The sequence below is a fragment of the Phocoena phocoena genome, chromosome 2, assembly GCF_963924675.1.
Source record: "Phocoena phocoena chromosome 2, mPhoPho1.1, whole genome shotgun sequence".
NCBI lineage: Eukaryota > Metazoa > Chordata > Mammalia > Artiodactyla > Phocoenidae > Phocoena > Phocoena phocoena.
In genome coordinates, this window is record NC_089220.1 from 50,161,562 (window position 1) to 50,187,784 (window position 26,223).

At 40.1% G+C, this 26,223-nt stretch overlaps 2 protein-coding genes and 1 non-coding gene across 4 annotated transcripts in view; 2 read left to right on the plus strand and 1 right to left on the minus strand.

The window, feature by feature from the left end:
* The window catches only part of NEMF (nuclear export mediator factor), a 52,661-nt gene extending 45,442 nt beyond the window's left edge, over positions 1 to 7,219 (plus strand). The window contains exons 27-33 of one of the 2 annotated variants that reach the window (XM_065900852.1): positions 3,269 to 3,346; positions 3,481 to 3,678; positions 5,259 to 5,291; positions 6,113 to 6,213; positions 6,312 to 6,355; positions 6,436 to 6,515; positions 6,767 to 7,219. In XM_065900852.1, coding sequence (XP_065756924.1) covers positions 3,269 to 3,346; positions 3,481 to 3,678; positions 5,259 to 5,291; positions 6,113 to 6,213; positions 6,312 to 6,355; positions 6,436 to 6,515; positions 6,767 to 6,844 — 612 coding nt within the window. In that variant the 3' untranslated portion in view covers positions 6,845 to 7,219. The remainder of the gene's footprint in view (positions 1 to 3,268; positions 3,347 to 3,480; positions 3,679 to 5,258; positions 5,292 to 6,112; positions 6,214 to 6,311; positions 6,356 to 6,435; positions 6,516 to 6,766) is intronic. The other variant, XM_065900860.1, reaches the window with a different exon arrangement.
* Positions 7,220 to 8,096: 877 nt separating this feature from the next.
* KLHDC2 (kelch domain containing 2) lies at positions 8,097 to 21,599 on the minus strand. Its single transcript, XM_065871246.1, has 13 exons — positions 21,099 to 21,599; positions 17,688 to 17,767; positions 15,876 to 15,993; positions 12,573 to 12,688; positions 12,192 to 12,273; positions 11,944 to 12,027; positions 11,346 to 11,426; positions 11,211 to 11,269; positions 10,680 to 10,789; positions 9,989 to 10,061; positions 8,796 to 8,883; positions 8,648 to 8,700; positions 8,097 to 8,407 (listed from the first exon to the last, which is right to left on the minus strand). Exons 1-13 carry the CDS (start codon positions 21,249 to 21,251, stop codon positions 8,284 to 8,286), a joined length of 1,221 nt encoding a protein of 406 aa, XP_065727318.1. The 5' UTR covers positions 21,252 to 21,599; the 3' UTR covers positions 8,097 to 8,283.
* On the plus strand, positions 13,985 to 14,109 carry LOC136119732 (small nucleolar RNA SNORA11). The gene has a single exon (XR_010655693.1). It is a non-coding gene; the product is annotated as a small nucleolar RNA SNORA11 (small nucleolar RNA).
* Positions 21,600 to 26,223: the final 4,624 nt, after the last annotated feature.

Consider the following 26,223-nt stretch of genomic DNA (forward strand, 5'->3'; position numbering starts at 1 on the left):
TCAAACCTGGGCCCTTGGCAGTGAAAGCGCACAGTCCTAACCATTGGACCACCAGGGAATTTTCATAAGTTTATAATTGCAAAAAATGTGAAAATCTTAAATGCCTAATAATATAAAATAACAAAAAATAACGTGGTGCATTTATACAATGAAATATTCTGCAGATAAGTTCCAAGGCAAATCCTGATGGAATTTTTACTAAAATACATTAAATTTTTAGATTATTTTGTGGAGAACTATCATCTTTACCATATTGAGTCTAACTGTTCGTGAATGTGGACCATAAGTACATAAGAATATTTTATATTCTTCAATAAAGATATATTTCCTTTTAGAGTCTTGTACATCCTATCTATTCCTACTTATATTGTCTTACTTTTTGTAAGTGGTATATTTTCATTTTTTATTTATTTATTTTTGGCTGCGTTGGGTCTTCATTGCTGTGCACGGGCTTTCTCTAGTTGCGGCGAACGGGTTCCTCTTCATTGTGGTGCGCGGGCTTCTCATTGTGGTGGCTTCTCTTGTTGCAGAGCACGGGCTCTAGGCACGCAGGCCTCAGTAGTTGTGGCGCACGGGCTTAGTTGCTCCGTGGCACATGGTGTCTTCCCGGACCAGGGCTCGAACCCGTGTCCCCTGCACTGGCAGGTGGATTCTTAACAACTGTGCCACCAGGAAGTCCAGTAAATGTTGTATTTTTAAAACTTCCACTTCATGGTTATTAGTTACTGGTATATGGAAAGACAGTTTTCATGTGTAGATCTAGTATTAGGCAGTCTCACTGAATATTTAATATTTCATCTACAGATGAAATTCAGGCAGTCACTGTCTACAAATAATGGCTCTTCTCTTCTAATCCTAACATCTATTGTTATTTTTCTCACCTTGTACTGGCTCAAACATCACTACAGTGTTACATAAAAGTAACAATAGTGTACTTCTTTGTTATACATTAAAGGGACTATTTCTGTGATCTTTAACATTGTAGGATGTTTCTTGTGGGTTGTTGATAAATATCCTTTACAAAGGGCTAGTTTTAATAATGATGAGTTAAACTTTATTGAATGGTTTTTCTGCATGTATTATTTTTCTCCCTTCATGAGTTAGTGTGGTATATTAAGAAAATCTCTTAAACTGGCCCCTAATACTGTCCTTGCCTGTTTTTGGTATCTAGATGATACCAGCTTCATAAAGTAAGTTTGATACTTTTCCCTTTTTCTGCTCTTTAGTACTTTGTGTAAAATGGAGATTGTTCCTTGAAATATTTTTAGCAATTGCTTATAAACCCGGGCCTGATATTTGGGGATATATGGGTAGGTTTTTAAGTTCTAGCTAAATTTTTTTAGTGATTTTCATTCAGGTTTTCTGGTTTTTTCAGAGTTGGCTTTCCTAAGTTATATTTTCCAAGAAACTGTTCTTTTTATTGGGTTTTCCATTTCTTGGTTCAATTTATTGGTAATAGTGTTTATTCTTGGAGTTTTTTTTTTTTTGGTTTTCCATTTCTTGGTTCAATTTATTGGTAATAGTGTTTATTCTTGGAGTTTTTTGTTTTTTTGAGGTGTAATGTACACATAGTAAAGTGCACAAATCTTGTTTTTAGCTCAGTTTTTATATGCACATATATCTGTGAAACCACCACTCAGAATAAGACACTTGAATGTTTATATTACTCCAGAGGACTCACTCTTGTCCCTTTCTATAAATAGTATCCCCACCAGAGAAAAACATTATTCTTTAATCACTGTAGATTATTATGCCTGTTTTTGAACTTTATGTAAAAAAGCAATCATACTGTATATATTCTTTGGTCTGGCATCTTTCACTCAACCTTTTGACTCATCCATGTTGTTGAGTGTGACAGTAGTTCATTTGCATTGCTAAATAGCATTCCACTGATGGATCTGCCACAATTTCTGTCTGCTGTATTGTTGATAATTGGAGACATGTATCTTTTAGGTTCTCAAGTGTGCATTTCTGTTGTGTATAGCTAGGAGTGGAAATGCTGGGTTATAGTGCACATATTGTGTTTGGCTTTAGTAGATATTACCAGACAGTTTTCCAGAGTACTTGTACCAATTTCACATCAAGCAGTGTATCAGAGTTCCAGTTGCTTCACGTCATCACTAACAGTTGGTATTGTTAGCGTTTTTTAAGTCATTCAAGTGTGTGTATACTGAAACTTAATTTGGCTTTAAAAAGTTGGGTTGTCCAGCTTTCTTATTGATTTATAGGAGTTCTTTGAAACCCTGAATACAAGTCTTTTCTTGGTTATATGTATTACAACTACTTTTCATGTTTCAAGACTTGCTTTTTCACTTCTTTAGTAGTGGGGGTTTTTTTTGATGTGGACCTTTTTTTTGTCTTTATTGAATTTGTTACAGTATTGCTCCTGTTTTATGTTTTGGTCTTTTTTTGGCCCAGAGGCATGTGGGATCTCAGCTCCCTGCCAGGGATTGAACCCACACTCCCTGAATTGGAAGGCGAAGTCCCAACCACTGGACGGCCAGGGAAGTCCCTGTAGTAGTGTTTTTTGATGAGCATCATTTGTTAATTTTAATGAAGTCTGATTTATCAGTCTTTTATAGTTAGTGGTTTTTTGTGTGTCTTGTTTAAAGCAATCTTTAAAATTTTAAAAATTTGTTATTTGGGCCCTAGCTAAGTCTAGTCAAGATAAAAAGTCTTTGAAGGTGAAGCCTGTATGTCTGTAGTTTTAAGAACTGCTCGGGTGAGTTGGATGTGTACCCAGAGTAAAGAATCAGTAGTTTAACTGATAAAATTTGAAGTATTGATAGCCTCTAAATACCCAGCTAAGCTTTGCTGCCTTATTTCCTATTCTTCCTCTATATGTGTATCCTGATGCCAACCAAGTGCGATGACTTGCTGTTACTACTCTGCTGTCTTTACCTTATAATATTGCTGTTCATGTATTCCCAGGTACTATGAATCTTTTAGTTTTGCTTTATATCTTCCCTGCAATTCTTGCTCAAGGTGAAAAAAGTCTCCTTTCTCTAAATTATCTTCAAAGTAAACTTGTTTGTATTTAGAATATTTTGCATTAATTTGTCCTTACTCTTCTGTGTATCTTCTTTTCCCGCCAGATGGTAAATTGTTTGAGGGTGAGGACTATGGTTTATCCATCGTTATAGACTTCATATTGTTTGTTATAATGGTGTCTTACTCAATAAACAATTTTGACACAAATAAAGTAGCACCTTCTCTTTACAAAACATGTGTTGACATTTTTTTACTGCTGAATTTTTTTATTTTGTAGAGTAAAATGAAAAAAATGAAGGAAAAGTACAAGGACCAAGATGAAGAAGAACGTGAGCTCATCATGAAATTGCTAGGGGTAAATAACATCTAAAAACATTTTCTTCTTTTGTTTTTCAAGGGCATCCAGACCACTGCCTATCATATGCTTTACATTCAATACTTTGTTAAAATACTGACAACATTAACTTTTCTTCCCTCTATGAATTGAAGTCTGCAGGTTCAAACAAAGAAGAAAAAGGGAAGAAGGGGAAGAAAGGTAAAATAAAGAATGAACCAGTGAAGAAACAGCCCCAGAAACCTAAAGGCGGACCAAGAGTTTCAGACAGCATAAAGAAAGAAACTCCATCCATTGAAGTTACAACTCATGAGTTACAAGACTTGGCTGTAGATGATCCACATGATGACAAGGTAAGGCTACCACACATGTGGGCTTTTACTTCTTAATTAGGGTAACCAACCATCCCATGGTTCCCAGGACATGGGATTTACAGTGCTAAAACCAGGATGAGTGGTAATGCTATTCTTAATGGAAAGTCATCTTAGAAATACAACCTAAAAGACTAAAATTACAGTATATAAGCATAAAAATGGTAGTGTTGATAGCTCATAAAAAGTTTATCATAAGCCATTAGAAAATTTTATAGAGAGGCTAGATTCTGGTGGGAACTTAGTTAAAATAAAACAGACAATTAGGATTATCTTGATGAGTGGGAAAGGAATTTGCACTTTTCTAGGTTTTTCTATAAGAATATATGTTATAGTATCTTACATGATGTTGAACCTAGCTACACAGTGTGAGATGTTAACAATTTTTCCAGTTAATATAGTTGCCTTGTGTCTATCAACTGAATACAAAAGCCCAGCCTTACGTATATCTTTTTTTTTTAAATCCTGATTAGCTATTTTTTTCTTATTTATTTATTTTTGGCTGCGTTGGGTCTTTGCTGCTTCATGCGGGCCCCCTCCAGCTGCGGCAAGCAGGGGCCACTCTTCGCCGCGGTGTGCGGGCCCCTCAGTAAGGGGCCTCTCCCGTTGCAGAGCACAGGCTCTAGGTGCGCAGGCCTCGGTAGTTGTGGCACACAGGATCAGTAGTTGCGGCGCGCAGGCTCCAGAGCGCAGGCTCAGCAGTTGTGGCAGATGGGCCCAGCTACTCCATGGCATGTGGGATCTTCCCGCACCAGGGCTCGAACCCACGTCCCCTGCATCGGCAGGCGGATTCTTAACCAGTGTGCCACCAGGGAAGCCCCCCTTACGTATATCTTCTTGCATGAATAGATATATCTTATTGAAATTCTGAACAAAGGATTTACTGTTTTATCAATTTGTAAAAAAAATTGTTTCACTTTGTATTTTTATTTATGGCAGTTAAAGCTTTGGTTGTAACTGTGTGCTCTATTCAGTGCAGGCAATGCTTACAGGGATCCTAAGTGATACTGTTTTCTTTTTTCCCTGAACAGTGTTGTTTAGTAATATTAAAACTCGTTTTTGTCCTCAAATTTTTATACTATTTATTCTGTAAACCCTAGACTCAGATATTCAGAGGTGTTAATTATGAATGTTCTTTCATCAATAGATTATCTTCAGATAGATTTTTTTAATGTGAATAAGCAAATAAAATTAAGCTTATCGTAACATGTGAAAAATTCATCCTAAAACTGTTGAACAGAGACTAGCAAATAAAAGTTCTGTCCACCAGAATTCTCCATTTTCTTTCCCCCTGACAAACCTATCAAGCTTATTTGTCACTTTAAGTTGTCCTAATAGCATTCACTACTTTAGCATATATTCTGTGGAAGTCTTTTTTTTGAAACTTTAGGGCAACAGTCTTTTTTCTCTTTGAATGGCATTTCTTTCTGCTATACTGGATACACATACTAATTTACTCACAGTCTTATTTATCACTTTTTCTTTCTCCTCATAGTTTTTAATGGTTTGGAATTTCAATTTAAGTTATAACTGACTTTTAAAATTTTATATATTTGGAACAGGAAGAGCAAGATCTGGACCAACAGGGAAATGAGGTATGATTTTGTATTGGGGTTCCTACTACAACACTAACTGCAATCCAGTTCCCAGAATACCTGACACACAACTTCTAACTAATTAAAACTTAAAACACTAAGAAAAGACTACAGGCTCTGGAGTCACACATTCTGGGTTTGAATCCCAACTTTACTACATATGACTACAACCTTGGAAACAGTCTTTACACCTCAGTTTCCTCATCTGAAAAATGGGGATAATTGCCCCTACTGAGAGAGTTGTTTTGAGAATTAAGATAATATACATAAAATGTTTAGAAAAGTTCATGGCACATAGTCAGCACTAGCTGTACCAAGTGTTTTGTCCTAAATCTAAATTTACTCATGTTGTTAAATAAATATGGGTAATCTTGAACGCAGTCCACAAAATGGGAACTCTGAGAAGCCATAGAATTTCTCCTTAAGGACAGGCATGAGAGAAGACTGTTCTAGCCCAGGGTTTCCCAGCTTTGGCACTATTAACATTTTGGAGGAGGTAATTCTTTGTTGCGGGGAGTTGTCCCATCCCTGGCATCTACCCACTAGCAGATGTCAGTCGTACTCTATTTCCTCCCCCAACCTCGCTTCAGTTGTGACAACCAAAAATGTCTCCAACAAGTTTTTTCTCCCTTTCTCTTAAATTTCAATAGGCGCCATTTAAAAAATCATCATTAAGCTCTGCTTTATTGCTCCGAAGGGTGTAAGACTGTTTATCAGAAAATGATAAAATACATTGATTCTGACAGTGTTTTATTAGAGTTTTCCTCTTTTAGGACTGGTATAAATTATTTTTAATAATCGTTTTTGTTTTCCCTTTTTAGGAAAATCTGTTTGACTCTTTGACGGGGCAGCCACATCCTGAAGATGTTCTCCTGTTTGCCATTCCAATATGTGCCCCATACAACACCATGACAAACTATAAGTAAGTCATCATGAGTTTACGCAAACTGCTGCCACAGCACTGACTCATGAATCATTTTGTAATATCTATTTAGTAACACATGCAATTCCTTTTTAAAGATACAAAGTGAAACTTACTCCTGGAGTTCAGAAAAAGGGAAAAGGTATTTAAAATCTTTTTTTGAATTATATTTAAACATTTCTTGACTGAACAGAAGTAGATTTTTCTATTTTCTACTTACAGCTGCAAAAACAGCCTTGAATAGTTTCATGCATTCCAAGGAAGCAACAGCAAGAGAAAAAGACTTATTCCGCAGTGTAAAGGTAAAGTATTCCTCTAGAGACTTCTGGAGATTGGTGGTGCAATTAAAAATGTTAGCAGTTATTGCTTTGTTAGTAGATGGAACCTGCAGCTATTATTTTGGTAGAAAATGCAGTCTTACTAGAAGCAATATAAAATAAGTAAAATCATATTGGGTGAAAATTTTAGAAATGCCATTCTTTTGACAGCAGAGGACATATAATTGTCAAAAGAAAATATGATTGTGAAGATACTCAGCAATTCTTTTTTTCAGGACACGGATTTATCAAGAAACATTCCTGGCAAAGTCAAAGTGTCTGCACCCAATCTTCTGAATGTAAAAAGAAAATAGCTGAAATGAAATCCTAAAATATTTGAGAAGAGTCAATTTTATAGCCTTTTGGAAGTTCAGAGATGAAAACATCATGTAACAAGACTTCCGCATTTAAAAATAAACTAAACGTTGCCTTGTATTCGCCAAAAGGACTTTTTTTTTCCAGTTTTGTAGAGGAAACAGTGTCTATGATAGGATTTCCTAAAATACCTGTGGACAGCTAAATGCTAATTGTATACATCTGTAGTTATCCTCCTACATTTTCTTGAAATTTGGGAGGTTAATATTAAGTATTCATTTCATGCTGTAAAGAAATGGAATAGTGAAATGGCTCAACTGCTTAGACTATTGACTTGGTAGTTTACTGTATATAATGTATATCTATTACAGGCCAATCACAAGTTTTTTTCCTGGTGGTGGTGGGGATTGGGGGTGGTTAAACATTTAGGATTGTCTTGAAAACCCTAAGCAGTGAAAGAGTAGACTTTCTTCTGCCTTTACCCATATTAGACCAGATTTTAAATACAAATCAATCATTTCCGTGACTCAGCTTAAGAGATAACACCTAGAAGAAATTGGTGTTGATAACTTCCATGCATTTATACACCTTTACTTTACTTTTCATCTTAATTTCCTCCTTGTAATCTCATTCAGCTCTGTACCATTTTATTTTCCACCTCTAGTAATTATCAGTAGCATGTTACAGAGTATCTTAACCTATAATATCGTAAGTGCACTTTTAGGCTTACCACTAAAGACTCCTGACCCAGCTTTCTTCTTCTGTCTCCTAACAGAATGGAGAATAAAGTCATACATTACTTCCATTCCTTATGAGCTACAAAACTGTTACTTTTAAAATAATTAGATAATAGCTGCCTAGAGTCAACATGAGCACTTGCCCCAGCCCCTATTCCAAAGCATTAAGGTCAAAGTGTACTAAACAGCTGTTGGTCCTTCCAAGGTTTCTTTTACCTGCTTAACCTTATCGAGAATATTTTTCCTTTGGAAGTTACTGTTAAAAACAAAAACCTTTATGTAGCCTAGTGTTGTAAATACAACATAATAGACTACTCGTGCCATTAAAAAGACATCTGAAATATTCATGTCTTTCTTTAAAAAAATAACTTCACCATTTTGATTGATAGTGGTAAGGATAATTACTATGTTTCTATAGGTATATATCCTGATGTTACCAAATAGGAAATATAATAACCATTCCTTGGGGTAAAAAGCCCAAGTATTAACTTACTTTTGTTTTAATAGAAGACAGTTACTGGTGTTAAATACATTTATTGTAAACTTTAGACACAAAAATAGGTTCTCTAGGCCATTCACATGCACACTAAAACTAAAAAGCTGCAAACTACAACAATGCACATAATTATATAAACAATGTCACTCTGATGTTTACAGAATTGCTGTCCATGCAAGTGATCAGAGGCGCTGTCTATGAAGCCTTAAGATCCAGAAGTGTTGTTACTACCAAACCTCTGATTAACACTGTGAAGTAAGTGTTTTGGAAGGCAGTTCCACGAGCTGGCTAACATTTCTTTAAAGCAAATGACTGCTTCTAAGCTTAGCCTGAAAGTGGACAAAGAAAGAGAAAAATAATTTCACTTTACGGTTTAGAAGTACATTCACTTGAAGAACTACCAAAAAAGAAAAAGCACTTTAAAGATTTTCATAGGAACTGGATAGTTTTAACAGTGAAGGCTTGCTATTGCCCTTAAATTATCCATAAACCTGTTTTTTTCAAAAGCACTAATTTAAAGTGTTTAAGAAACACAATTTAAAATAAGTACCAAGTAAAAAGTTACTTACCTTACAAGAGATTTTGGTTGAACTGAAAATATAAGTATTTCATTACTGTGTGCCTAAAAAACAGACATGAAGAATATATTAAAAGTACTTCACAAGAAAGCTTCAGCAATATTATGAAGTGTCCTTTAATAAAAGGTAGTGTACTTACAGCCCTGTGATGGACAAGAAGGTTATTGGCACACCCACCAAACACAATGACTTCTCCTTCATCACTGGCACAAGCTGTATGCCATAATCTACATTTAAAACAAAAACTTGAGTTTGAAGTCACCCTGAACACCAAACTGATCATTTACACTACAGAACAGAGATGATGAAATAAAGACTAAAGATCTTTAGTGCAGCTCAAAACATAACGGTGAGATGCAGTTATCTCAAGGAACCGTAGCAGAAGCTGGAAAAATCAATGTCTGTTTTATCTGGATGTTACCGTTTTATCTTTCTGGTCCATTCCTAATTTATGCAATGAGGAATGTGAACTGTACTGTTCTCTAGGTTTTTGTTAGCAATAAAAGTCTTACGGGGGATTAGTGGTATATGCCCTCTGCTTCTTCTCCTCTTTTCACAGGCAGGACCAGTTGGCCTTACACAAAACATCTGAGGGATGCTGACTCTGCCTGAGTGAACAAAGTATCTTCAGGCCTGATAATTCTGTGGAAAGAATATTTGTGCCAAATGACGTCTTAGCGGCATGACTGTACTTAGGTCAGAGGTGTGGGGAAAAATGCAGGCTGACATTATCCAAATGTGCTTTGAACACCAACTTTGCATTATTTCCTTTAGCAGTCTTTGTAACAATTCTTTTCGAGATGAACAAGAAAAGTAACTATCAGTGTTTTAATAGGCTCTTTTTGGATGATCTGACTTCTTGATCTTTGTTATACAGCACAACCGCAAATCTGATTGAAAGTTCTTGATTCTCCCTTCCCAGCCCCTCCCCGCCACTGCCATAAACATTCTTTAGGGTTTTGAAATTCTCTCCTTTCCAGTTCCTTTTTGTTTTTTTTAATGAAAAATCTAGAAACAGTTCAACTCAACTTGACTAAAGAGCTTGAGTATAAATTTTAACAATGTCAGTAATTTTATGATGAAGCAAAAGTCAAAATCCAGCCCTATTTTTCATACACAGATGATAAAATAGAAAGCACTGATACTAGGATAACACTGGTTTTCTCTTCTTCCAAAAGCTACAATGTTAACCCTTAGTGAATGCTAGGGTTCTTAGAATAAGAATGATGAACTGAATGCAGCCAGTCAAATTTCCTCAATCATTACCAGTCTTGTACATCTCTACGGACCTCATTCATTCAGCATAAGAATTAGCTTTTAAATAGTTCATACCTTGGTTTTTCAGTATAGGGATGATTAAACTGTATCCATTCGTTTTTACTGATGCAGTAAGTCCAGGCATCACCTGATTGAAGCAAAGAAAAAGAGCTATGAAGTATGTTATTCTGTTAATGTGACATTGATATTTAAAGAGCATAGCTTTAGGGCTTCCCTGGTGGCGCAGTGGTTGAGAGTCCGCCTGCCGATGCAGGGGACACGGGTTCGTGCCCCGGTCCTGGGGGATCCCACATGCCGCGGAGCGGCTGGGCCCGTGAGCCATGGCCGCTGAGCCTACGCATCTGGAGCCTGCGCTCCGCAGCGGGAGAGGCCACAACAGTGAGAGGCCCGCATACAGCAAAAAAATAAATAAATAAAGAGCATAGCTTTAGTAAGAACAGTAATAAATCAGATTTTGAGTAGATACAGAAAGTATATTTCTTTTTTTTTCCTGCAGTTAACCAAGTAAGCCCTTTGCATGTTACAGCCCTTTAGCAGGGCAAAGTGTTCCGGGTCATTTTTTTACTGGACCAATGGATGTGTCATGAAAACAATTATAGGTATGTTATAGGATCAAAATTAGTAGCAAACCCTCTAACCAACCCTATAGCCCTCTGATAAATTTAAAATACTGATTTTTTTCAGCTATTCATATATCACTTATGAATTATATATAATAACTTTTTAATGTTCTTAAAGTACTTACTTAGTGGCTGTTTATCAGTGGTAAATCCTCCAAAGAGAAAGAGATGATCTGAAGAAACTGGTGTTAGTGAGTGCCAAGATCGGCCAACTGGGCATATGCCTTGTGGAATTCTGAAAATAATAGCTAAGTTACAGTATCTACATTTAAAAGCCGCTACTGTATTTAATGCAGAGAAATACTAAAGAAATTTTCTTTAAAAATTTATATGGAATTTTGAAAAGAGACTTTAAAAAGTCTTCTTGGTATTAACTACATGCTTTAGAATGAACTACTTTCTTTGAAGGAAGAGTCTTTAACTTTAGATCTTTTCTTTTCAATAAACACTGAGCACATGCTATGTGCCAGGCATAGTTTATGGGAACTGAAAATTTTAAAATTCCTTCTTTAAGGATTTAGTGATTATGTTTACTTAAATTCATAGTTACAAAAAATGTAAGCAAGTACATTATATACTAATAATAGAGTAACGGAAAAATCCATTGAAATTTCTTTGAAAAACTTTTCTAAATAATTATCTAAAATGATACCTACAATTCATTCCACTCCCATGTATCCAGATTAAGACAGTGAAGATCATTCATTCTAGCATCCTAGAAAAGGATAATTAACTAGTTATCATTTTGAGTAATTCAAAAGCAAATCATTGAAACTGTTTTATATACTCACTCGATATCTGCCTCCAAACACAAAGCCTTTGTTTCCAACAGTTGCACAGGCATGGGCAGCACGAGGTGAAGGTGCTTTACCCTAGTAAGGTCATAAAAGCAATTTAATAAATAAGTGAACGTTTTATAAATACCAGAAAGAGTCTACTCTGGATGTGGGATAAGAATGTGCAAGACACTTGAGCTTTTAAGCTGAAGTGCAAACTTATAGTAGACAGCAGTACTGAAGGCTGACTAGCAAACTGGGAGTTTCTGAAATACATTACTGAAGGGGCTAGTTAATACAATAGAATGCTTGCTTGCTTTACTTTTATCTTTTAAAACAAAAGCTGGCATATTATATGACATCTGTGTCAGAGGAAAAAGAAATCTAATATTTGAGTAACTTAAATTCCAATCCAGCACTAGGTCCTTTATTACAAACAATATCACTTTAACAGCTATTAGATAATAGATGCTGCGCTAGTCTATACATTCATTAAACTTTTTTGAGTTTTAAACTCCTTGGAGAATAACAAATTGCCAATTTTACACCACCTGCCAACTCCCCTTCTAGTCTAAGCAGACTTGCTTTAATAATTCATTCTTCAGTAACTCACAGTAGTTATAGGCTGGCTCCAGACAAATGTTTCAGTGTCTAAAATATGTACATGATCATTCCATCCTCTTGGATGACTTGAATTCTACAGAAAATAAGAATCTGAGTTATTTTACAAATAATGTTCGTAAAATCATATAGCCTTTGTCTGGTTTATTAACAGAGCAAAATGAACAAAGCTAATAGCAAACAAAGTGTATTATTTCAACAGACTAAGTAGGCCATATGCAAATAAGAAACTTCATTTACCCAAAAAGATGTTTCATCAAATTCAAAAGTTCCCAATACTTTATCTTCAGGTAAATATCCATACCCTCCAAAAAATATTAACCTGTTTGATAAAAAAACAAGACATTAAAAAATCAAACATCCACAGGATACAAGAGATTTTTTAAATTTTGTCTTATCCATGAGTTGAGAAGGCACACTTGAGTATATAAAACTGCTTATTCAAATAATAATGGCTAACATGGCTAACATTTATGTCTTAGGTGCTTTACCATCAATTCACTTAATCCTCATGGGCACTCGAAGGCGTGTTCTACTGTTACAATGGTTATTGGTTAATGATACTTGGATGGCAAAGCACTTTCCACATAAAAACCCAAACCTATAGTGCTGCTAACTCACTTGTTTTTATATACCCAGACACCGAGTTTGTCCTTTGATGATGGAGGAATTCCTTGGCAGTCAATTCTTTCCCAGTGTAATACTCGGTCTGTAGACCTTGAATCCAGCATGTAGAACTGTCAGAAGCAATGATTTCAGTTAGATTTGGTTACATAAAAGAAATTCAACCTTGGCATTTAATTTTACTGCGTTCATGCTAATAAGACTGTCATCTAATTCAGTACTAATAAAAGTGGAACTGCAGACTGGCTGCTTGTCTGCAAAGTGTTAACTGGTCTGAGTCTAGATAAGAAATTTCTGCCAGAATGTAAATTACCTAAGTCACTGTGTACCCTGTTTAGTTCAGCTTATTTTTTTCCCATACCACACTCTTTTGATGAAGGAATAGAACATGTGTTGATTTACATTCTTGGCCTTAGATAGGCACTTTGAGTTGTACTGATCTAATTTACGGGTATCAGGATGGTATTACCAAAAAATCAGACTTAGTAATTCATCTTCAAATTCAATTTAACAAACATGTCTTAAGTGCCTACTTAACTCTAGGAGCTAAGGATAAATCTTAAAAGATTAAGTATTCATATATCTTTCACATCCAGGTATTTAAATAAATCTGGCTTTTTTTTTTTTTTTTTTTTTTTTTTTTACTTAAGACTCCTAAAGCTCCCTTTCCTCAACTCTAGTCAGTTAACTACTATCATTTCTCTGACCACTCCCCTAAAGCTGCCACAGCTTCTCTTTTTCCCAAGCTTCCTCATGTTGTGTCAAACTTAGTTTACTCCCCCTTGGCCCTGAAAAATACATGGCTCAACTACAGCCTACAGTAGGGCCTCACAAAACCTTTTAGGCACGGAACCCTTCAAACAAAATCTTAAGCAAAAGCCTAAATATAAAAATAAGGGGGCTTCCCTGGTGGCACAGTGGTTGGGAATCCGCCTGCCAATGCAGGGGATGCGGGTTCGGGCCCTGGTCCAGGAAGATCCTACATGCCGCGGAGCGGCTGGGCCCGTGCGCCACAACTACCGAACCTGTGCTCTAGAGCCTGCAAGCCGTAACTGCTGAGGCCTGTACACCTGGAGCCTGTGGTCTGCAGCGGCCACACACTGCAACGAAGGGTGGCCCACGCTCACCACAACTAGAAAGAGCCCGCGTGCAGCAACGAAGGCCCAACAGAGCCAAAAATTAAAATAAAATAAATTATTAAAAAAAAATAGGGCTTCCCTGGTGGCGCAGTGGTTGAGAGTCCGCCTGCCGATGCAGGGGACACGGGTTCGTGCCCCGGTCCGGGAAGATCCCACATGCCGCAGAGTGGCTAGGCCCGTGAGCCACAGCCGCTGAGCCTGCGCGTCCGGAGCCTGTGCTCCGCAGCGGGAGAGGCCACAACAGTGAAAGGCCCATGTAACGCAAATAATAATAATAATAATAAGGGCCTGAAGAAATGGCTCCTCTGTTTACAACATACCCAACAGGAATCTGGGTTCATTGTGACAAGAGGCACAAAACTTGTGGCCTTCCTATGAGCAAATATCCAACACATGTCCCCCTGCACCTCCACGTGGCTGCTAGGCAGGACCAGTGGGACAGGGCTCAATATTGGAAGAAAAGCTACAGTATTTAGTGGGGAAGTTTGCCACCGAGAGCCTGTCAGGTCCACTCATGCATGAGCCATGGATGGTCTTATAGACATAAAGGCCTTGAACCTCTCTTTTCAAGGAAAAAGAAAAGAAAAATAGATTCCAATTATGTCATCTGGAAAAGGCAAAACTATGGAGACAATAAAAAGATCGATGGGGCTTCCATGGTGGCACAGTGGTTCAGAGTCCACCTGCCGATGCAGGGGACACGGGTTCATGCCCCGGTCTGGGTGGATCCCACATGCCGCGGAGCGGCTGGGCCCGTGAGCCATGGCCGCTGAGCCTGCGCGTCCGGAGCCTGTGCTCCGCAACGGGAGAGGCCGCAACAGTGAGACGCCCGCGTACCGCAAAAAGAAAAAAAAAAAGATCGATGGTTGCCAGGAGTCTGGGGGGAGAGGAGAGATGAATACACGGAGTACAGAAATTTTTATGAGCAGTGAAATACTTCATATGACATTATCATGACGGATATATCTCATTATATTTGTCCAAACCCACAGAATGTGCAACACTATTCAACTAAAGTGAACCCCAAGGTGAACTGTGAATGAATAAATTAAATTAAATAAAAGTGGAGCTACACTTGTTAAAATGGAGGAGGAGGGGGCAGTCTGGAGCCTGCCCAACACCATATGCTCCTCTCACACGTCCCAAGGCATCTCAAAGAAATCCCGAGAGTTCCTAGAAGCGCAGTTTGAAATTTGAAACCACTTCAGCCATATGCTCATCTACAGCAAATCACTTGGCATGTCCATGAACAAGATATTTGCTTACGCCTCTGCATCTTGGTACCTATATCTTGGCTACCCCTTCCAATTGTATGATTCTATTCAAGCGTCACCTCTTCGGTGAAGACTCTTCATTTTTCTGTTCCTCTGTCCTACCAAACACAATGGTAAGGATTCTTTTTCAGATTCAACAGTTTTTACTGAGCCGTTACTATGAGCCGACTCTGTGTTTCTCTTTATGATATGCTACTGAAATCGTTTACTTATATGCGTCCCTTCTAGAATGTGAGCTCCTAGAGGCGGGGACAGTGTCATTCATCTCTGTCTCCAATGTCTAAGCAAGTGCTCAGCATTAAGGTGCTTGCTAAGTTGCCAAATAAATGAGTTTTTAAGAGTCTATGTATATCACAGGCACCTTTCTGACTGCATCTGTCTCTTACTGGCCTGAGAGAAAAACTGATACGTTTTTCCTATTTGGTAAAGATGTAGACTAAGTCCGAACAACAGTATCTTACGGTGCCATGTTATAGGAACGTTAGTATATAAAATCTGTCAGTGTTAATTTCTCCTTATGGCTTTTTGAGTTGTGGCCTGTTAAATTTTACCCTGCTCCCCCCCCTTAACTGCATCTTGTTTTCATTTAGTTTACTAATATTCATCTAATACTCCAGGGTTCTGAAAGAATAAGTAGCTGCAAAGAACACAAAGAAAAACAACCTAGAAAGTTAACTGCACACACCTTACCAACCAAGGCTGATTTTACAGAAGGCCCAGGTGAATACCGGCTGGTAGACAAAAAAACTAAAATGCACATGCATACCATAATCAAGTACATGTATTTTTTAACTGGAACAAGAATAAGTATGGGCTAACCTTAGAAATCTGAAGTTGTCTGAAAAAGAACAAAGTTGCCTTAAACCATAATCCTTAGAAACACTAACCTTATTCGTATTGCCTCTTGAATGGTGTCCTCCAAACAAGTACAGCACCCTGTCTACACACACAGCACAGCTTCCTGACATAGAAGGAGGAACATCACCCTCAGTGTTAATTTTTTTCCTAAGGGGGAAAAAACTGAATGTAAATCGATTTCCCAAAAAGGAAGAAATGCAAAAATCTATTCATTCTTCTAATTCTATCCCCACAATAAAAAAATAAAATAAGCGGGCTGAGTAGCTATGTCGGGGGTCTCTTCTAGCTCTAAAGTTAGTTAACAGAATGAACTCATCCCTTCCACCCATTCCACAGGCTGTGCCAGCAGGTACTTACACATGGCAGCATGGGAGGTTCTAAAAGCCTACGTGTCATTGTATTATTCTAGGAGCAAACCATCTTACATTTCTCAAACTAAATTGTTCGCTTTTCTACTTACTTGGCCATTAATGGTTTTTTGATGGTTTTTTGTTTTTGAGTGGGCCAAGAACCCAAAAGAAAAAAAACTTCAGTATGTCAGTCCTGACAGATTAATAGGTGTTTTTAATTCAGTTACCTTTTAGCCATTCAAACGAATCTGTTTCAGACCTTATGTAATACTCCCAACACTCAGGTAGTGCCTACTATAGGCCAGGCCCTCCTCTGAGTGCTCTTTACATGTTTTAACTCATTCTGAATCTAAAAGTGAATCTGAATCAAAAAGCTAATAATTCTAAGATTCAAAGTATTAATACAACACTCAGGTCTTTTGCTCAGAATATCACTTCATCTATGCTAACTAAGCTTTAAGTTTTTTATTTGTTTTTGGCTGCACCATGTGACACACAGGATTTTAATTCCCCAACCAGGGATCGAACCCGTGCCCCCTGCAGTGGAAGTGTAGAGTCCTAACCACTGGACCATCAAGGAATTCCCAAGCTTTGTTTTGATAGGCTTAATTTGTAAAATTCCTTATGGGGCTGAATTGTTAAAAGAAAATATTAGAATTTCCATATTAAAGGAATACTATTATAAATGTCCAATTCTCTAGAAAAAGATCATCAAACAGCTAGATTAACACTGACTGGCTATGTGCAAAAATAATCCTGGTTTATTTTTAGTTGACCTTTTAAATCAAGTGGAACTACTATTCTCCTAGTTCTGAGATCTCTAATATGCTGAAGTATGTAATGCACAAAGTTTTCACAAAGCAAACCATGGAGAAAACTACTTTATAAATCCCTAACCACGGCCAACCCAGTATTTTGAGAATCATATTAATTCTGCTAAGAACATACTCCAGTAATACTGGTATGAAACTGGCAAAAGGTCCTTTCAGAATATCCATAGTTTGTATGCAAATTTAAGTTGTTTTTTAGGCAAAACGTACTATTTCAAAGGGATTTGCATAGAAATTTTAATATTAGAGCTCATTGAAATAGAATACTACCTTTATTTCTAGCAGATACAATCTGGCAATTCTTTTCTCATTCAAGATAGCACACAACAAAGACAACATCTTGAAAAAAAAATATATGGAACTTTTATCAGGATTTGAAGCCTCTACCTCTTTAATATTACTATAATACTTGACACAGCTCTGAATAGAAATTTCTTCAAGGTCATAAAAGCATCTAGTAATTACTGAACTACTAAAGAGATGCAAAAGCATCTAAGCTTAGCAGCTAAGCTAAACTAGCAGAACACTGTTTTCAGAATATATAGATAGCTCAGCATCTTTAATTAAAGTATTTTTATTCATCAGTGTGGGTTTTACAGAGTATGTTTTTGTTTGCAACCTTATCTGGATTTTTTTAGTCCCCCTCATAATATCCAGTTACCATCTTCCAGTCTCCATGTTGTAGATCCAGAGTTCTTCTCTAGGCAGATAAAAGTCATACAATCCTCTGACTTGATTACTCTAAGAAAAAACAAAGAAACAAAAAAAAAATTGCAAATATAAAAAGTAATTTGTATTCTAAAGAGGCACTATTGTGTATTTTATATATATATTGTATATATATTGTATATCTTATTTGAGATACTGAGAGTTATGAAAAGTTAAATAGGTTATAACAGTTCTATCAAATGTACAATCCTCCCTGCACCATGCCACATACTCAAGGTAATGCTTAATATAGACAGCCCTCAATTCAAATTTTTGATACAGCAGTTGTAATGGTGCAGGAAGTTACGAGATCTCCAGGTAATCTCTAAGGCCACTTTATCCTGAATAGTCCATGCACCAAATCTCACTTGCATGACTTCATGAGAGATTACCTGTGCCATGGTCAGCACGCTAAAGAAAGGTCTGCCTTCGACGTACCTAATCCTTGGGGCTTCCCTCATGGCGCAGTGGTTTTAAGAGTCCTCCTGCCAATGCAGGGGACACGGGTTCGATCCCTGGTCCAGGAAGATCCCACATGCCGTGGAACAACTAAGCCCGTGCGCCACAACTACTGAGCCTGTGCTCTAGAGCCCGCAAGCCACAACTAAAGCCTGCGTACCTAAAGCCCGTGCTCCGCAACAAGAGAAGCCCACGCATCGTAACAAAGAGTAGTGCCCGCTCGCCGCAACTAGAGAAAGCCCGCGTGCGGCAACGAAGACCCAATGCAGCCAAAAATAAATAAATAAAATAGAGAAATTAGAAAAAAAAAAAGTACCTGATCACTAACAGGTGATGTAGAGTTTTCTAGCCATTCTCCCCTTTCACCCATCCATTCTCCACCAAGAAGCAGAGAGGCAGAACTGAAAATATTAAGTCCCCATGCAAAATTTTGTTCCTTGCTCTGATCCAGTTCCCTTCAGGTAACAGACTGAGCTTACCATATGCCAGAACTAGCTAAGTGCTGTCCATGGAGTGCTTTATTTAATCCTCACAACCACCATAAGAAATAGCTGGCACAGGTTTTTCAAAGAGGAAGGTGATTTGCCCAAGGATGCTTAGCAAGGGACAGTGGAACCAGGATTCCCGCCTCCATTCCCTGCATTTGCAACTTCAGCCACTGCCTGAGCCACTTTCTGAACAATGTCGATATACAGTAAACTGTTGCAGTTCACTGAAATGGGTGTCAGGGTCTTACAAGTTTAAGTATTACAGAGAATTGAACAGCTGGCCATGTAAACATTTCTCTTTCCACTCCACCACTTAGGAAAGGAAAGGCTGGAAGCAAAACAGCAGGCTGAGGGCTTCCCTGGTGGCGCAGTGGTTGACAGTCTGCCTGCCGATGCAGGGGACACGGGTTCGTGCCCTGGTCCGGGAAGATCCTACATGCCGCGGAGCGGCTGGGCCCGTGAGCCATGGCCGCTGAGCCTGCGCGTCCGGAGCCTGTGCTCTGCAACGGGAGAGGCCCCAACAGTGAGAGGCCCGCATACCACAAAAAAAAAAAAATAGCAGGCTGACCTGCAATACATCAGGCTGGTGGCAGGAGGAAAACTGACTTCTGTGTAGGAAGCTAAGGTTTATTGCCATCAAAACAATCTCCAAGGACTTCCTGTTTGTGGTACTCTTAGGGTTCTAACCAAAATGGGGAGGATGGCCTGTTTTGGAACCACCAACTTACTTCATTGATCATGCTTCTCCACCTGGCCTCAGCCCTAGGCATCCAGGCCCTCCACAACTCAGCTTCAGAAATCTTCCACCCTGACAACCCTCCTTCTGCCCACCTTCCTTCTTTGTGAAAAGTCCCATTCCCTCAACACTGCTGAGTTTTACAAATAGAATTACAAATAAAGTAGTTTAGGCTGAAGACTAACAGGTTTACTTTTCTCCAAAGGAATTATTTACGTTTTAATTAAGGTCACCACATACTGGCCACCTTCCTCCTACCAAATACTCTCCTCTGAACACATTCATTGGAGGCTGGGGAAAACATTCCAGATTAATTAGGATTGGCAAAAAGGAACCAAATGAAGTAATCAGGAAAGCTTTATCCCATCTATCTTTTTTTTTGGTGGTATGCGGGCCTCTCCGGTTGTGGAGCACAGGCTCCAGACGCGCAGGCTCAGCGGCCATGGCTCACGGGCCCAGCCACTCCGCAGCATGTGGGATCTTCCCGGACCGGGGCACGAACCCGTGTCCCCTGCATCAGCAGGCGGACTCTCAACCACTACGCCACCAGGGAAGCCCCCATCTATCTTTTGAAAGTCATCTCAAAGACGGTCAACTATGATCAACTGTACCATAATCTAAAATCTACTACCAGAATCAAGAAGTGCTTCCAAGTCATGGAAGGTACAGGTGTAGCGGACTAGATTTCAAGCAAATGGGGATGGGGGGAGATCGTTTTTAAAACCAAAAGAGACTAAAAATATTTTCGGTAGGAATAGATCAGAACCACCCCCAGCAAATGAAAATAAGACGATTCTAGAATGTGGAGTGCTACGGGGAACCTCTAAAAGCAAAGGGCAGAACTAGTGAGGTTTAAATAGGAGACACTTGGGTAGGATTTCCAGACAGAGGAAAAAAGGAGAAACGCAAGTAAATGCTCTAAACTGGTAACTAATCAGATTGTTCACGAGTAGGGGTCAAAGAGCCGCACTCTGTAGTTAAAGTTGTTCCTGCTGATTTTTTCGGTTATTTCTAGAGCTTTTCCATTAATTTTCTTAATAGGGATTTCTTGTGAAAAATATCCTTTCTCAGCTGAAACCAAGAGGAAAATAGCCCTGAAGCGTTCCAATAACAATGGGATGTAGCTGGGACGCCTGAACAGGTGGGAAGTTTCAATAAGACGATTCCTGCGGCCTTTGGGAATTCCGAGGCATTTTCCTACACTGCTGTCTCCCCATAAGTGGGCCACGGTATCAGTGGGCCACCTGAGCCCGGCTCCACAGGGTAATGTGCTCCTAGGTAGACCCGATAAAGGATAAGAGTGATCTCACACACCGTTACCTCTTATACACCCCAACCCTTTTAAATAAAACACATTTCGCGGTCCTGCACCGCCCGCCGTGCCCTCCCCAGATAACGCTCGGATGTCAAACAGCGCGCAGGGCGGCCGCGAGCAGCGTGGGGCGGGGAGCGGGCTTTGTAAGCAGAAGGCGCGCGTGACAACAGACCAGGAGGCTTGGGACGGTAGGGAGACCCGTGGGAAGATTCCCACACTCGCGGAGGACAAGGGACCAACAGGCGGAGTCGCGACGTTGGGGCGCTGGAGGCGATCGGGGCGGCCGCTCTGGTCCTCCCGCCGGCCCACCAACCCCGACCCAGTAACAGCCGAGCGACACCCGCCGCGGCCCGGCCACCCACTGACCTTGTAGCCGCCCCAGACGAACATGTGGCGCCCGTCGCTGACGGCTACGTGGCCGCTGCGTTCAGCGGGGCAGGCGAGCTCCGCGGACTCGTAGCCCTCATAGGCCGGCCCCGGGAGCTCGTCCTCCCGCAGGTCCTCGTAGCCATCGGCCATCTTGAGGCTGCACTTCGGCTCACCGACAATCCCCGCACCCGCGACGGAGGAAAAGACAAAGGAAAAGGAAGGAGACGCACGGTGGCGCGAGGCGAGGCGGCGGTGGCCAAAGGCACAGCGTTAGGGCCGCTCCCCGCCGCCCGCGCTCGCGTCCTCGCGGCCCACCTCACCGAGGACGGCCTCTCGCCGTCTGGCGGGGGTCGCGGCTGGCGGGGGTCGCGGGCCGGGGGCGGCGAGGACGCAGAGCCGGGAGCAGGGCGGGCGGGGGTCCGCCTCGGGCCGGTACCTTCTTCCAGCCCCTCCGCCCCACCTCCAGCTCGCTTCTCGCAGCAGACGGCCTTTGTTTACGCCGTGGCAGGAACCGCCCGTTCCGCTGACGCCGCTCGCCCAGCTCCGGAAGCGCGGCCGACGCTTAGCTTCCCCAGCGCCGGGTCATCCCAACCCCTTCTCCCGGACGGCCCGGTTCTGGGGCGCCCCGCCCTCTTCTTCGCCCGCCGAAGTCTAGGCGCAGAAGCTGGAGGCACTTCCACGCACACTCCGCACCTCCCTTCACTACAAGGATACGCTGAATTAGCCAGATTCTCGCAAAAGATGTTTCTTCCAAGAAGGCCTTGTTTGACTGAGGGATGTTCTCAAAGGGTTCACAGCCGGGAAAGGGGTAGCAAATTGCTTAACTAGTAAGTTTCTGGTCTCCGGGTCTCCAGAGTCAGAGCCCTGTCTTCCCGAGGACAAGGGGTAGGAGTAGCTCCTCTTCTCTCCCAGGTGGTCCCAGCCCTATTGCTGGGGGGCTCTCCGGCGGAGGTGCCGCTCGGTGCGCGTGGCATCTCTGGGATTGCGTGCCACGCCGACTGTGCCTGCAGAGCGGTTCACGACATCTCCTCTCTGTAAGGTCTTTTGATTCAGCTGAAATCTTAATTTACTGCTGCATCCTCCACCCAGTTTGGAAAACTGTGCTCAAAAAGTGCCTCAGAAACCTTCACCACCCAAGCCTTCAGGGAGGAAAATGAATCCTGTTCACACAGATACTGTTTTCGCTTACATTTAATATGATACTTTTCAATTAGGTCAAGAGAAAATTAAGAATCATTGTAATCTAAATTTGATTTCTCACCTGTAAAACGGGGTTAGACTAGACTGCATCTTAAATCCCTAATCTAATGGTGCCTCTATACTTGGATGTATTTGGTGAGAGGAGTGTGCTTTATTATCCTCTCCCTTCCCCATCTTCACGCTGGGACCATTATGCAGGAGGAATACTTCAAACAACAACATCAAAAGGCTTTTCTCACGAAAATTTTCGGAGTATGTAATTTCTTCCCTAGCCGCTGCCCCTGTGTTTACAACTTATCAAAATTTGCGGGGTGGGTAAAAACAGTACTGAGAAATTTATAGCAGTGAGTGCATATATTAGAGAAGAAGAAAGATCTAAAATCAATCACCTAAGTTTACATCTTAGGAAACTAGAAAAAGAGGAACGAATTAAATCCAAAATAAGAGGAAGAAAAATAATGAAATGATGAAAAGAAAGAAACCAATGAAACTGAAAACAGGAAATCAATAGAGAAAAGCAATAAAACCAAAAGCTGGTCCTTTGAATAGATAATGAAATCAATAAACCTCTAGCCAGGCTAATTAAGAAAAAAAGAAGACACAAAATACTAATATCAGAAATGAAACAGGGGACATCATTATAGATCCCATGGACATTAAAAAGATAATAAAGAAATACTATGAAGAACTCTATGCCTAAATATTTGATAAACTAGATGAAATGGTCCGATTCCTTGAAAGACACAATCTGCCAAAACTCATATAAGAAGAAATAGATAATCTGAACAGGCCTATATCTATTAAAGAAATTGAATCAATAATAGCCTTCCAAAACAGAAAGCAACAGGCCCAGATGGGTCCATGGATAAATTCTAACAAACATTTAAGGAAGAAATTATCTACAATCTCTTTGAGACGACAGAAGCAGAGAGAATACTTCCTAACCCATTCTGAAACCAGCATTACCCTAATACCAAAACCAGACAAAGACATCACAAGAAAACAACAGACCAATATCTCTCATGAACATATATGCCAAAACCCTCAACAAAATATTAGCAAATCAAATCCAAAAAATTAAAAAAGAATTATATACCACAACCAAGTGGGACTTATCCCAGGTATACAAGGCTGATTCAACATGCAAAAATCAACCAGTGTGGGACTTCCCTTGTGGCACAGTGGTTGGGAATCTGCCTGCCAATGCAGGGGAGACGGGTTGGAGCCCTGGTCCAGGAAGATCCCACATGTCACAGAGCAGCTAAGCCTGTGCGCCACAACTGCTGAGCCTGCGCTCTACAGCCCGTGAGCCACAACTACTGAGCCCACGTGCCCCAACTACTGAAGCTCGCATGCCTAGAGCCTGTGCTCCACAACAAGAGAAGCCACCGCAATGAGAAGCCTGTGCACCGTGGCAAGGAGTGGCCCCCGCTCACTGCAACTACAGAAAAGCCTGCACACAGCAGCAAAGACCCAACGCAGCCAAAAATCAATTAATTAATTTTAAAAAATCAACCAATGTAATCCACTGTATCAACAAGCTAAAGAAGAAAAATCACATGATTACATTAATAGATGAAGAAAAAGCATTTAACAATATCCAACACCTATTCATGATAACAAAAAAAAAAAAGCTCTCAGCAAACTAGGAATAGAGAGGAACTTCCTTAACTTGATAAGGAACATCTACAAAAAAACCTACAGTTAATATTATCCTTGGGCTTCCCTGGTGGTGCAGTGGTTAAGAATCTGCTGGCCAATGCAGGGGACACAGGTTCAAGCCCTGGTCCGGGAAGATCCCACATGCCGTGGGGCAACTAAGCCCGTGCGCCACAACTACTGAGCCTGTGCTCTAGAGCCTGTGAGCCACAACTACTGAGCCCACATGCCACAACTACTGAAGCCTGCACTCTGCAACAAGAGAAGCCAACACAATGAGAAGCCCACGCACTGTAACTAAGAGTAGCCCCCACTCGCCACAACTAGAGAAAGCCTGCATGCAGCAATGAAGACACAACACAGCCAAAAATAAATTAATTAAATAAATAAATTAAAAAATATATATTATCCTTAATGATGAGAAACTAGAGGCTTTTTTACTAAGATCAGGAACAAGGAAAGGATCCCCTCTCACCACAACTTTTCAACATCCTACTGGATGACCTAGCTAATGCAGTAAGACAAGAAGAGGAAACAAAAGGTTGGGAAGGAAGAAATAAAACCGCTTTTGTTCATGACAAATCATAGACACACAATTGTCTATATAGAAAATTGTAAAAAAAATTACTGTGGTACATTGAGACAATAGAATATTATTGAGTGCTGAAAAGAAATAAGCCATCTTTTCAAGCCATGAAAAGACATGGAGGAAACTTAAATGCATATTACTAATGAAATAAGCCAATCTGAAAAGGGTACATTCTGTGTAATTCTAACTGTATAACATCATGGAAAAGACAAAACTATGAAGACAATAAAATATCCGTGGTTGCCAGGTTTAGGGGGGAGGGAGGAATGAATGGGCAGAGCACGTAGGATTTTTAGGCAGTGCAACTAGTCTGTATGATACCATAAAGCAGGGGTCCCGAACCCCCGGGGCCACAGACCGGTACCAGTCCACACAGCAGGAGGTGAGTGGCTGGTGAGTGAGTGAAGCTTTATCTGCTGCCCTCCATCACTCCCCATTGCTCACATTACTGCCTGAACCATCCCCCACCACCCCCCATCTGTGGAAAAATTGTCTTCCATGAAACCAACCGGTCCCTGGTGCCAAAAAGGTTGGGGACTGCTGCTATAAAGGTAGATACATGTTACTACACATTTGTTTAAACCCATAAAATGTACACCACCAAGACTGAACTCTAATGTAAACTGTGGACCTCAGACGTGTCTTAGCTCAGGCAGCTATAACAAAATACCATAGACTGGATGGCTTAAACAACAGACATTTATTTCTCACAGTTCTAGAGGCTGGGAAATCCAAGATCAAGGTGCTGACAGACTTGGTTCTTAATGAGGGCCCTCTTCCTGCCTTGCAGACGGCTGCCTTCTCATTGCATCTTCATGTGATAGGGACAGAGAAGGAGAGCTCTGGTCTCTTCTTCTTCTTATAAGTACACTAATCCCATCATGGGGTCCCCACCCTCATGAACTCATCTAAACCTAATTACCTCCCAAAGACACCACCTCCAAAAACCATCACATTGGGGATTAGGGTTTCAACATATGAATTTTGTGGGGATACAAACATTCAGTCCATTACTTGGGTGATTTAAAAAATGTTCTTGCTGCACCCACATGCTGGACCGTTTGATAACTTCATCAAATTGGAAATTCCAATAGAATCACATTAATACGATGAAAAAACAGGCACCCAAAGAAAGTGGGAATGGGGTACTATTTGTTTCTTAAAACTGTTTCTTTTCCTGTGAAGTGTTCTGAAATCAAAATTTTAATATTTCAGACATTATGTACTACCCTGAAAATTATTCTATCTTAGTGAGTTTATTTCTCTCTCACACATACATACATATAAATAATGTATTGATGAAACCATCACTTTGTTCCTGGGCTGACAGTATGAAGTTCTAAAGAATATTTTTAAGCTTCTATCAAAAGGCTAATAATTTTTTTTAATGCGCTTATGCAAAGATACGATCTGTAAAAAATGTACACTAACTCTGATATGCCATTTACTATATCATTCTAAAAATGGTAATACCTCAAAAGAATCCTTCCTGACAACTGGAAGAATATCCTGATACACATAATAAAGATGGCCAGAAATTCTTTTTCCTTGAGAATCAGACTGGAAACCTATTTTGTGAACCACCTGAAAAAAAAAAAAAAAAAGTCAACCCTCTAGAGTCATCTTTCAAACAGAGAACCCGTAAGGGAGAGTTAAGAGAGAAAGTTATGAGGC